At 45.1% G+C, this 14,118-nt stretch overlaps 1 protein-coding gene across 3 annotated transcripts in view; it reads left to right on the forward strand.

Moving 5' to 3' along the window:
* Positions 1-6,499: 6,499 nt before the first annotated feature.
* Positions 6,500-14,118, forward strand: part of LOC116849529 — a 50,871-nt gene continuing 43,252 nt past the window's right edge. For 2 of the 3 annotated variants that reach the window (XM_032826758.1, XM_032826776.1), the window contains exons 1-2: positions 6,500-7,066; positions 7,245-7,287. In XM_032826758.1, coding sequence (XP_032682649.1) covers positions 6,976-7,066; positions 7,245-7,287 — 134 coding nt within the window. In that variant the 5' untranslated portion in view covers positions 6,500-6,975. The remainder of the gene's footprint in view (positions 7,067-7,244; positions 7,288-14,118) is intronic. The other variant, XM_032826767.1, reaches the window with a different exon arrangement.

Here is a 14,118-nt window from a genome sequence, read left to right on the forward strand (position 1 = left end):
AACCAATAGTTCTGTTACCACATACTTTTCCAACAGCACAACAGAAATATAATTCTGCGTGCACGAAAAATGTCCACGTAATACTTCGATAATGTAGTCAGGGATGATGCGACACAAAACGCTTTGTGACACTGTATAGAATCCCCCCGTGCATAAGCCGCGCTTCCATAATCATCGCTCGACGTTGACCGAGATCCCATCGAGGGCCGCCGTCGTTTCTTTCCACGTCCCTCTGCCTCCGGGAAGAAACGAGCTCGCTCGAAGACGCGAGCTGTTCTTCAGGTTTTTGAATACCTGTGTCCGCCACGAGGGCGCAGCAGCGACAGGAGCCCCTGGGAGTCCTCCTCCGTCGAGCGCATCGACGTGGGCATTCGCACGTTTGTGGGAGCCGCTTTGGAGGGATCGGGAAAGCGACAGATGCGTTTCTTGTCGTCCACCCCGCGCGCTAAAGGTGGCAAGAGAGAAAAGACCCGTCGCGGGGCGAGAGAGAGACCGTACATCACCGTATACTTCCATTCCCACGCGACCGCGCATTATACGCACCCGGAGGAGAGATTCCCGCCCCTCCTGGCTCGCTCGCTCGGCGTTTTATCGACGGGCCGGACTCGTAACGTCATCTCCTCGCCCTCGTCATCCGCAAGATCGAAAGGTGGAGCATTTCCGTCGAAGAACGCGGCGATCCGACGTTTCCACCCTGACACGCCGAGAAAACGCATCTTCCACTCCCGCGCGGCACCCCCTCCCTCCACCGCGCCAAGGGAGACTTTGTTGAATCGCGAGCGATCGCGAATCTCGTCGGGGATTAATTGAATTGCCGTCATCGAAGGGCGCACTTGAGGTAACTTTTCTTAGAAAAGATTAGATTATCCAACGATCTCTCGCATCGGTTTTCATCGTCAAATCGCTCGCTGAAATTTCTCAGCGTGATCTCCAGCTGTGACATACTGTTATCCCAAATTCGCGATTCGCGCGTTTCTCTCGCGAACACGTATGATACCGACACACACAGACACACATGTGATCAGTAGCTAAATTTCTAAATGCTCCACGGACTCGTGCAGAGTCTCGCAACAAAGTTCATGATTGCCGGCACTCACGTGAGTCATCGAATTACGCATGTAAAATATGTACGTTAAATATAGTTCTCTCCGCGGCGAGGAACGAAATTGTCGCCGCAGGCGCTGCAAGCTCGTCGCAGTTTGCAGTTCGTTAGCAGGAGCGGATCCGCGCGGCCTCGGCCTCTCTCTTTCCCACTCTCTTTCTCTCTCCCTGGATCTCTCGGTATCTCGGTACACGCCGAAATCCGGTTTCCAGTCGAATCGCACTGGAATTACTGTCCGGCGGTGCAAAACTAGAGGCTTCCGGCGACGTAATTGTTTCGCAGGATCGCGTTATCCCCGTCGGACTTTCCTCGCCGCGGAGCGACCGCTTAGATCGCCCTTAGAGCCGGTAGAAAGAGAGAGACGAGGAGCACGAGGTGGAGAATCAGCGTCGCTACCGCCGGTAATGCGTGCTCAAAGGCCGCCCTTGGCTTTCGTGGTGCGCGGCGATGTGTATAATGGCGCCCGTTTGTCAAAACACGTCAAAACACAATCCCGACCACGAAATCCTCGAAAGCCGGGCCCTGGCGGGTCACGCCCCGCGATGCATCCTCGTCCTCCGAGGACTCGTTTAATGTTCTCTTTTCTCTCTCTCTCTATCTCTTCAGCTCTCTCGAGCTCTATCGTTCTCCCAGGGTTGCCAGGTCTGGCGCAATTCCGCCAAAGTGACTCTTTGACATACCGAGTTAGCGCACAAAATTTTTTTTTTTGGCGCTTGGCGTAATAAGAAACGAATCTAGTGTGAAGTGGCGCTTCGAGGAATTGGTTTAACGCTAGTGTTTAAATTTCGATTCAAGTTGTTGGAGGAATATAAAGATCATTGAAAATTATTGCAAAATTATCAGCATTATAATATTGACACCCGCCAATGAATTTAGACCATATTTCATGAGCATTACATTAAAATCGATTTTTCTAAAGTGATAAAAATAAAAAAATAAAAGTGATAAAAATATAATTATATGCCATAAATTCATATCTATTGACTGTGACCATCAATTTTGCTTGTATCCTAATATGGCAGTTATAAAATAGTATTTTTAATTCTAGTTCTCTAAAATATCACGAAGTATTTCAATGTTTCTATAAATAATTACGAATGACCCCCCTTGGTATAACAAAATAAATGTAAATTGTCTCTTTTTCAATCTCCTAAAACTTATCCATTGACCAACGTATTTGTATTTGTAAATGTCACCGAGGTTTCCAAATTGATGATCTTCAAGTTCCAAGAACGCTTTTTAAGTGCGCGGCGCGGCGCACTTAAAATTAAATTATGCCTTTAAAATTAAAAGGCGGCAAATGGATCTTCCGAATTGACGCACTGATGCTTCTGGGACCTGGTGATCCTGCGTTCTGCTCAGGTACACAAGCGAGGAGAGCCGAGGAGAGCGCAAGTGCTGTTGCGACTCTCACTTCTCGTGAGCTGCTGCCTGCCTGCCTGCCTGCCTCGCCTAGTCATCCAGGCAGCATTATTCTCGTACGAATTCGGAAAGTAAAAATCCCTGGCCGCTTCGTGGCCGATGATGATTCAGCTGGATCCGCGACGATGCTGGGCTGCGCGTCGACGAAGCTCGCGCTCGTCGCTGTCCGCCCACCATGATTAGTGTTCGTGACGACAGCGCGCGGGAGAGTTGTAAACACGAGCGCGCGCAATCGGTAGATCGATCTCATACAAACTGTGTATAATGACGTCGACATTAGTTATACGATGCTGTCGACGAGATATGAATTGTACGTCGAGAACCTTTCCACCCCTTCCCGTTGGGAGATTGGTCTTGAAGGCGGCGGGCAGCGCGCGGGAAGATGGAGGAGAGAGATTCGATCGGGGAAACGCGAGAATTCCCGGCGAAAACGGGCCCTTCGGCTTCCTCAACGAACGTAGTCGCGTCGCTCGACAGTCCTCGTCTCATTCCCCGGGACGGGAAAGAAATGCTCTCGAGGATTAATCGCGGGGTTCATAATTCACGAAAATAACAGCGCGCTCAAACCGAACGGGGAAATCTCGCGCGGTTGACTAATTGTTAATAATTAATTTAGCCGCGAGATACAGAGACCGAAGTCGTATCAACTTGTCCGAGATTGGCATCGCCAGCCGGACGCATTAATATTAAACAACGTTCGCGAAAGCGCAACTTCACGCGCCCGTACAAGCGCGCGCGCGCACACACGGGGGAAAGTTGAAGAGCGAACGCAATTTACAACGGCTCGCTCGCGTGCTTAATTACCGCCGTGTGCGTTAATAACAATCGCGCGGCGATCAGCTGTAACTTATAAGTTTATAACGTGGTTCGCAATTTGACGTAACCCTCTCGCGTTCCACGAACGCACGCACGCACACACACATACACACACACGCACGCACGCACACATGTTACACACAGGTCGTCGCCGCCGCCGCGAACACGCTCGGGATCTTGACTTTATTTATGCAACGACACTCGCGTGTCGTCTTATCGGCCGATTAGGAGGAGCGTTATTAGGTGACAGAGATCGCGTGGTAAGCGGCATGGTAAAGCTGCCCGCTAATGCCCGACAGTCACGTTATGCCGCGGGTCGAGCCGAGAAAATTCACGAGGGAAGAATCAGGCATCCGTTACTCACGAGGCGCGCGAGTATACGCGATGGTAGGCGCGCAAACCGCGAGAAAAAGCCGCGCTCTGTCGAGCACGAGGGGGATAAGGGGGCTTCTCGACCAATGTAGCAGAGTGTCGATCCGACCGGGCTGATCGAGCCGACGAGGATCGTCGGGGACTTCGCGGGAAAAGCGAATTTCGCGGAGCGCTAAAACGTTACATCGCCGCCGCCGTCGTTTAATTGCGCGTTTAATTGCTCGGCTACCGTTTACGTGTACGTGCGGCTACCGGCCGTGCTCCTCCTCCCTCGAGGTAACTTACGATCCACCACGATCGCGATCGCGATACGTATCCTCTGTGCGCTTCACGGGTGTAAAGAGCGAGCGAAAGCGAGCGAGCGAGAGAGAGGGAGAGAAAGAGAGCGGCGGGGGATGATAAGCTGATCCCGGGCGCGTGTATGTTTTCGAAGATATACGGTATGCGCATTAACGCGTGTACATGCTCGATAAATATGGGTATTGTGGGAAGATATCTGGGGAAAAGATTAATTAGCGCGCGCGCAGAGCGCGATATGCACACACGCGCAGTCATCGCGAAACGAAATGACAAACAAGACACGCGGGTATGCCGATCGGATACGAGAACAATTTCAGGCTCAATTACAAAGACGTCGATCGATCATCGATCAAGCTGATCAAACAGGGCGGAATAATGAGTGTATTAAGATAACGAGCGATACACAAGCGGAGATACGTAAGCAACGAGCGAATTGTGTTCGCCGCGAATGTCCCATGCCGTCAGGAGACTCTCGTAACCCTTTTAGGTCCGATCTACAATAGATGGAGTAAGGAGTAGGAGTAGGAGTAAGAAATAAGCAGTAAGTAAACAATCACAATCGATTATTTTTGAAACGTGAGAAAGGAATTGGTCAATTTGCTTACTGCTTATTTCCTACTCCTACTCCTTACTCCATCTATTGTAGATCGAGTAAGGAGTAGGAGTAGGAGTAAGAAATAAGCAGTAAGTAAACAATCACAATCGATTATTTTTGAAACGTGAGAAAGGAATTGGTCAATTTGCTTACTGCTTATTTCCTACTCCTACTCCTTACTCCATCTATTGTAGATCGAGTAAGGAGTAGGAGTAGGAGTAAGAAATAAGCAGTAAGTAAACAATCACAATCGATTATTTTTGAAACGTGAGAAAGGAATTGGTCAATTTGCTTACTGCTTATTTCCTACTCCTACTCCTTACTCCATCTATTGTAGATCGGGCCTTAAGGGACGTCTACATTGGAAGTAAATAGCAAGAAGTAGGAAGTAAGAGTAAGAAATTGACCAACCACAGTCGAATGTGAGAAGAATAATTAACTATGATTAGTCAATTTCTTATTCTTACTTCCTACTTCTTACTGTTTACTTCCAATGTAGACGTCCCTTTAATTTCGCTTACTCCCTTACTCCAGCTCCTTACCCCAGCGCTTACTACTTAATTCAGGCTCACTTCATGTGATGTAGACGGGCAAACTTTTATTGGAGTAAGGGAGTAAGCGAAATAAATTATTTCCATCTCGTCTTACTTCTACTTCTTACTCCATCTATTGTAGATCGCGTCTTAATGAAGCGCATGCACGGGGTGCGCTCCAACAGCACAAGTTGACGCCTGCGAAAGAGGTGCGAAAGGTTCGACGTTAAAAGTGCATACGCCGAGGGAAAAAGGTTGGCGGCGTGATCAATACGCTAACGAGCCGAGCCGGTGCACCACCGCGGTGCACCGTCGAGTTACCTGGCGTACGCGCGCGCGTTTAACGTTTCCACGAGTGCAATCTCGACGAGCGAGGTTCGCCGCGGGAAAAGCGAGCGCGTTTTTACCGACACGGCATCCCATCGCTGATCACGGCCAAACCTCAATGCTTCTTCTCTTTCTTTCCTTACCTTCTCCTTACTTTTCCGCTCCCCTTACGCTCACGTAATAACACGGCTCACAATCAACAGCAGCAGCACAGCGCGGCTTGATTAGAAGAGGCGGAGGCCCGAACGGCCCTGTTAAAGCGCCGTTTTGCAACGTTTCGCCGCGGTTACATCCGCGGAATTGCGGCCGATCGCTTTTAATTCGAGACGCTCGTTAGCGGATTTGTATAAAACCGCGGGAGTCCGGCTTCAGGGAAGCCGTAAGCCTTTTCATGCCTCCTGCGCTTTCTCACAGTCGCCGGCGGGATGCGTTTTCGCGCGGACCAACGGCGGACGGCGTGTGGTCGTGTCGATATTTCTTTAGCGCTCGTCCCCGAGTAATTTTTCAAATGCTTCCACGAAAGTCACTACAGTCAGCTCGACTGTTCCGCGCGACTCGTACTAAATATTCATATCGGCGGTATAAGGATAGTAGGATTTTAAAAGAATAACACTGAAGAAAAGATACTTGGAAATTTATTTGTGTGATACAAAATTTATTTCCGTGAAATAAAGTATATTTCTGAGAAATAAAATTTGTTTCTGTGAAATCAATTTTTGTCCTACAAATAAATTTTCAAGAATTTTTTTCTCAGTGAATAAAGTTTGAATGGCACAACAAATTATACATATAGAGAACATAGAGAGAACAATTTATTGAATCAAATAAATGTTTCTTTGGAATAGTCCAAACAAATTATTTGGTTGACACAACAAAAATATTCCTTTGGAACTAAGCCGCAAATAAATATTTTTGTTGCTTCAAACAAAATTTTGTTCGATCAATCGAAAAATTCGCTTAAACTATTCCAAAGAAACGTTTATTTGATTCAACCAAATTCTCTCTGTATATAAAGAGTTTGCGATTCTCGTATCGTAAACAATACCATGAAATAGTATATAATGTGTTGATGTCTAACATAGAGAACGTTAAATTCACGTGCAAACAAACCAAAGATACTTTCGAGCGTTGGAAGTCACGTGACCTCCGGAATAACAACATACGGAAGTATAGGCGCAACCGTCAAGCAATCATAACACTCCTTGGCGCAATGGTAGACGTATCGGGAAACGTCGAGATTTCCGGCATTTCCAAAGCGATCAAGGTGTGTGCGTGAGACGCGCTCCGTTAATTCGCGCGTGTGATCATCTATGCTATAATTCTCTCGAGCAACGGCGGGATTCTGGAACCTTGAGGGTAACCCTTTTATTTTCATTTGCTCAAGATAAAAATACGCCGTCTTGTGAGCTTCTGTACTCTTGATATACTTGATATCAGTGCTGATGTTCGCTTAACTAACCAGAAAACTTGCTTCTTGTTTCAGATCTAATGGAGTTTATAGCCGCACGATGGGTGCGGTTCCCATCCGAGGTGCAGTCGCGGTGGTTGTGGATGCCGTATCGGAGGATCCGGTTCGGACCAAACGAGATCGGCTCGAAGGTAGTTTCATAGATTTCCCGTGCTTTCTCACACATTTCGTCCTCTGCGATCAAAAACTCCGGCATAATTGTCGGAGCAAAAATCATTGAGTTACAACACGTTTGCATACGCGAGTGTTTTTATTTCGTCAAATCATTAATCGTTGTATCTAATAGTCTATGTTGTATCTTTATTCCAGATCTATTGCAGAACGTGGCCGATCCTGAGTTCCCGTTATTTCGGTGAGTTTACAAGTACAAGGATTTGTCAGGTGTTGGGTTTCATGGTATTGGCTTATGTAATAAGTAATCTCGAATTTTTCATGTACAGTTTTTATATTTTTATGTCGTTATAATTTTGTGAAAGAAAAAACAAAGAAAGATGCAGGAGAATATAGATTAAAATGACATGTGTATACTGAAAGAAAAACATCTAAAAAATGATTAACCCACACATTTATTCGGTGGATACTAATAGCATATATTTACTTAAATCTGAATTCTCTTATTGAAATAAAATAAACAATTGCTCTGATAAGAAGCTAAAGTTTTTTGAGGTTTTAATAGAATATATATTTTCTTATTTGTAGAATATTTTAGTACAAAAGTAAATATGATACAACTGTTCCATTTCACCTGAAAAGATTCGACTTATTACACAAGCTGAACAAAATTTAGTTGGTAAGAAATAAATGCGATTTACATATTCGTGATCCCGCCGATTTCTCGCGAAGCTTGGTTCGCAACGCTTCACCCTTCGCGATCGCGATCGGACGCGTCGCGGAAGAACGATCGGAATCCTCGGCAAACTCGCCAATAAGGGGTACATCTGTCCCGCCGCGGATCTGTCCATTCGTCGCGCTAAACGCCGCAAATGGCGCGCGTTCCATCTGCCAACGACCACGAGATGACGAATGCATCCCTGAAAACGACGCGTACGACGCACGAAAATTCTGCAAGGGTGGCCGGCAATCCCAGACGTTTTGCTCATGACGCCCGATCGTTATCTTCGGCCGCGTAATAACCATAACTACGAAATAACATCGCGAGTAAGAAACAACGTCAAGCAATAGTAGAATCGCGAAGAACAAGCATCACGCCAGTGGAGCCGAATAATTACGCGTGTGTGCGCGCGTGAAATACTTTGTTACCACCCTCTCTCACGAGTTTCCCAACGAGATTGTCCCGAGACACACCGCGGTAGCGCGTGTCAGGGATCACGCCATCGTCACGGCACGCGAACTTCTCGCCGTTACATGAGTCGCACCAGCGAGTTACGGGAAAATTGCGCCAAAATGGAGAAACGAACGACGAAGGGTCGCAGGCGACATTGTCGGGCGCCATGCGAAGTAAAGAGAGAGACAGAGAGAAAAAGAAAGGGAGGGAGGGAGGAGAGAAGAGAGAGATATATGTGTATGTGCAGACGCAGGGAAATTTGATTTTCTTGTCGGCTTACAATACTCAATTATCCTCTGGGTGGACCGAGACGCAACATCTGCCGTGGAGAATCCGCCCTATCCCCGAGGCTCGTCCTCCTCGGCCGGTTTGTTCAGGGGATGCGGACGAGGAGGCGGTTGCGGGGTGAAAATGACGGTATAGTCATTATCGAAGGCGAGCGTATCGGCGTTTCTCACGTACTAAAAAGCCGGGATAAAAATCTTAGACGAAGAGAGCACGGCCAAATTCCGTCGAATTTTTGGCACTTAAATTAAACTCTTTAACGCGTAATCACAAGCATGTAAGTGTTAAGGTTGGAGGAACTGTTGTTCCAGAGAAAATGGAAAATTCCATCTTCACTAAATGACACCATATCTGCTTTACATTTGCACTCTCCACGTCAGAAGCTTTACCTTAAGTGCAAAATAGAGTCAAAATTTTTGTCCGCGGAAAATTGGACGACATGGACACTTGCCGCACTTTTTCTTAAAAATCTAATCACACGCGTTCGACTTTCATCGTGATTTTCCCGTCTAAACTCGAGTTGAGCGATGCTGTTTCTCGGGGAGGGGGAGGGGTCGATTTACCTCATCGATTTTCGCAGCATTGATTTTTCACCCATTCCCCACTTCATCGATGTTACCTTCGCGCAAATTGTTCTGCGAAATTACGTCGCGTAATTTCGTATCGGCATCGTAAATCCTCGTAGTCAGACAACCGCCGTAGTCGACGATCGTTCGACGTCCGGCGCGCATCCACGAGCAAAAAAGGAGCGGACGGGGAAGCACCTCGACGATTTAGCCGTCGAAGTGATACGTCTACGTTTAAGAAACGATTATGCGTGGGCAAGAGAGAGAGAGAAAGAATGAGAGAGAAAAAGAGAATGCCAGAGAGGGGGGACGGAGAGAGGGAGAGAGAAAGAGACTGCTGCTAAGGCCGAGAGCGTATGCCTAACGCGGTATGGCGCCGTGGAAGTGTTGATCCCATAACAAACTCAATCCAGCCGCGTGCGTAAAAGCTTCATTTAGCCGGCGCGTCGGCGGATAGCACGTCGTTGCATCGCCGCGGCAGTGTTGGTGCCGGTTCGTCAAGGTGGTGCTGGTAAATCTTCCCCGTCCAGGTGATCAGATTTGATGGACCGATCGTTACAGGATATAATTACTTGGCAAGCCTCTCTTCCTCACGCACGCACGCACGCGTATACATAGATACATACACGCCTTTCGTTGAAATGAGCACGTGCACGCAACACACGTGCGCAATCATGTGTATGTGTGTGATAGTATATATACATAATATTTTCTGCGAAATTTTGTGTGTGTGTGTATATATAGATATTAAGGATATTAGAAATTGTAAAATTGTAAAAAATTTGGGACACTTAAAAACTCACTGAAAAAAGTCATTTGCAAACGTCAGACACGAAGATATTTCAAAAATTCGTCAGATCAAATAGAGGGAATTTTGTCGTGATGGAAAAGTGACAATTTGGTAAAGTGTGTAGAATATATTCTGTGTGTAGAATATATACATATTTAGCAAATATATCATATTGGACTAAATAATAAGTGATTTCGAATTTTTTTCAAGTAAAATAAAACGATTATTGAAGAGTTGTCTAGTTTGTGCTTCATAAATTTATGTATTATATTGAGTATGAATGACAATAAAAATGACGGTAAAACTGAGAAATAAATGAGCAGTGAGAAATATAAACAGAAAATTTTCAAATTATATCTTATTTCGCGCGTTGGAAAAAAACGTTTCACTTTCTCAAACAGACAACTCTCCTCTGTATTTGTACGGTGTTATAATTTCATTAAACAATGCATGTGCGGAAGGTGGTAAAAAGTGAGCGCAGGTGTGAAATGTGAGCACATATTGTTTCAGAAGATTGAACAATATAAAAGTACAACCGTTCATAATTATATCTGAAACATCCGAAATTATTTATTACACAAGCCAAATCATGTATAATCATTGCAGACGCAAAAACATAACATACGCACGTGTACATACATAATAACCAAGTATTCGGCCAAGTATATAATTGCATAAGCGCTACCATATGTATATAAATACACATACGGCCACACACACGCGCGTTAAAACGCATACACGCGTGCCCTGCAGGCTCCCCAGTCTCTCTCGGGCCCGCAACCGGCCCTCCTCACCTCCGCCCTGCAGGAATCCCCCACCTTCGTCCTCGCCGACCTTACGTACACCTCCTGCTCCCCTTCTGCCATCCTCTTTTTATCCGGTCGCCAGGTACACGTGAGGAAACATGGCCGCATGCCTCCTCACATGGGCCAAACAATGGCGGATACATGGGCCTCTGCCCGTTGTTTGCCCGCTCATGCTCCGATGAAGTAGGGCTCCGGCCGTACAATGCTGTAACTCCTTTTTTTTTCCACATCTTTTCTTCTTCTTCTCCTCTCCTTCCTCCTCACGTTTTCTCTCGTTTGGCCTCCTTTTCATCCGCTCGTTACCATCTGTTTCGACTTCTGAGTCCCGATGTTCGGCCGTGAGTTTTTAAATGTTCCGAATTCTTTCACGTATCCTCAGCGAAATCAATTATAGCCGAGAGTTTACATTCGTTGTTTGCCGTTGGTATCAAAACGGGCAGGACTGTCTAGGTGTGTCGCGAGGCAATCTATTTCGCTAATTAATTTCTCGAGCACTCAGCCACCCTTTACATTTGCCGCGCGTTTATCTATCAAACCTTAACAACGTCGATCGTCTGTTTTCGCGAGGTTGTCGTCGTGACTATTTTCATCGTGGTATTTCAGATCGGTCACTTCTCGAGCCACCGGCGGGCGAGCTATTTTCCACGCGAAATTGTAGTCCCACTTTGTCCGACAAAGGAATTCGAGTAAACTGTTGCGCGACTTTGAACATGGTCAGTAACTTACCCAGTTCGGATCAGATAATGGCGGACACACCGGCCAGCCTCTGTCTACCAGCTCGTGTTCCGATGAAGTAGGACTCAAGTCGCATAATACGACGAACCGTCCCCCCCCCTCTCTCTCTCTCTCTCTCTCTTTCGTTCTCTCTTTCTCTTTTTACTTCTGGACCACCGCTCTTCTGAATTCGCAGGGTGCTGACTATTCCCCTCCCCCCCACTCCTCCGAGAAGTCTGAGCTCGCAGACGCGAGTTAAGTAAGACGTGGGTAACTTATAAGAAACGAGAGAGGAGCCCTTGTGAAGCTCCGAGAAATTATACCACTCTTTTTCTCGTTCTCTCTCTCTTTCCCCTCTTTCTCTTTCTTCTCTCGTTGAGAGAAACATGAATTTATCGTTCACGCGCGAGCGCCTATGATATTTTCAATGCATCCTTTGCTGCTAACCTCCGAAGACCCTTCCCCGTAACGACAATATTTATTTTTCACACGATACGACGCTCACATCGCCGTATTTCACCTCGTCGTGGTGAGCTCGATTAGAATTTTGCGAAACGTCGTGTTATTCGCTATTACGCGCGCATACAACGTGTATAAATTGGAATTCAATTTAATATATCTGAGAATATATTGCACGCGCAACGCGTGAGAAATGTACATACATCGAGGAAGAAAATATTTGAAAAATAAAAGATATTTTATTCATAGTGAGTACTAACAACATATTCACTTGTGCCAACACAAGATGTTTTTCAAATAACAAAATATGCGCTTTCTTAAAATTTTAGACTGTTCATGAAAGCAATTGTTTATTCTATTTAAATTTGATTTAAATAAAAATATGTTATATGTTATGAATATGTTATATTCTCTAGTTATTTTTTCTCTCACAATATAGACTTGATGTTTTCATATCGATGAACTTCAGGAATGAGCGCAATTGGTGCAGAAAATACGCCTTTTCGTCGTGACTAGAATTTTGCGAAATAAGCACACACAATGTGTGTGTAAATTGAAATTCAATTAAATTTATCGAAAAATACACACTCCATCTATACATACATTCACACAGACATACACAGCGCGTGAGAAATGTACACAGACTTGATGTTTTCATACCGATGAGCTTCAGGAACGAACGCGAAAAATTGACGGAAAAAATATGTCTGCTGTAATTCCGTCGTGGTGACAAGGCGGCGAAGCGAGGCGAGCTTAATTCGCCGTTTATTTGCCAAACGCGCAGCTCGAAAGGCTCTCGACGCTAATTGCGCGACGGTCGCTTTAAATCATCCCGTCGACGGGCCGTCCCGTTTAATCGATTATCACTTTACGGCGAATGTTGCCGAATCGATGGAAGACCCGACGGAGAGTGAAATATGTCGCACGAGGTACGTTCGCGCTTACTCGCGCGCGCGCGCGCGCATTATCGTTACGTAATGACACACACAATGACAGGTGCGGTGTTTTATTGCCGGGCCGGATAAGGATCGCAGCGCCCGAGTCGAAATTTTGACCCTATGTTGAACCTTGAATTCTACACCGCAGTATCAGCTAAGATAGCAAAGTAGGTTTAATTCGAATGATATAATTTACTCCTACTTTGACCCTGATGATGTCTGAAATTTCCGGTTTCACTTTCTTTAGCGTCAAAGTAGATTGTATAATAGTAGAATCTTAGGGAGCAAAGTAGATTCAGTTGCGAACCTCTATTGAAGCTTTAGCTCCTACATAGAATATATGAACATAAAATTTCGACTCGGCAATGAATGTCAGTATCGTCAAAATAAGTTTCACTTAGGTTGTAGATTATCTAAGTAGGCTCAAACTATTTTTAAGAGCGTCAAAGCAGCGTCAAAATTGTGACAAGGTGGAGTTCAAGGTTCCGAAGAGAAGTTAATGAGTATCAATATCGTCAAAGTAGGTTTTACCTAGGCTATAAACCGTCTAAGTAGGCACAAACTATCCTTAAGAGCGTCAAAGTAGCATCAAAATTTCAACTCGGGCGGCGCGTTACTTTATGAGCGATATAATCCGAGTCGAAATTTTGACTATGTTGAACCTTGAATTCTACACCGCAGTAGCAACTAAGATAGTAAAGTAGGTTTAATATTCTAATGATATAATTTATTCCTACTTTGACCCTGATGATGTCTGAAATTTCTGGTTTCGCTTTCTTTAGCGTCTAAGTAGATTGTATTATAGAATCTTAGGAAACAAAATAGATTCAGTTGCGAACCTCTATTGAAGCTTTAGCTCCCACATAGAATATATATATTTTATAAAAATATTTAAAAATTTTAATAAATAACGAAACAGAAACGTCAAATAGCATACAAAATATACATTTTATTTGTTGCATATATTTCAGACATTATCAGAGTCAAAGTGGGAATAAATTATATCATTAGAATATTAAACCTACTTTGCTATCTTAGCTCCTACTGCGGTGCAGAATTCAAGGTTCAACATAGGATCAAAATTTGGACTTGGAAATGAGTGTCAATATCGTCAAAATAGGTTTCACCTAAGTTGTAGATTATCTAAGTAGACTCAACTGTTTTTAAGAGCGTCAAAGTAGCGTCAAAATTTTGATAAGGTAGAGTTAAAGGTTCAGAAAAGAAGTTAATGAGTATCAATATCGTCAAAGTAGGTTTTACCTAGGCTATAAACCGTCTAAGGCACAAACTATCCTTAAGAGCGTCAAAGTAGCATCAAAATTTCAACTCGGGCGGCGCGT

Source organism: Odontomachus brunneus, unplaced genomic scaffold (genome assembly GCF_010583005.1).
Source record: "Odontomachus brunneus isolate Ranch 3 - 2012 unplaced genomic scaffold, Obru_v1 Obru_scaffold_005, whole genome shotgun sequence".
Lineage (NCBI taxonomy): Eukaryota > Metazoa > Arthropoda > Insecta > Hymenoptera > Formicidae > Odontomachus > Odontomachus brunneus.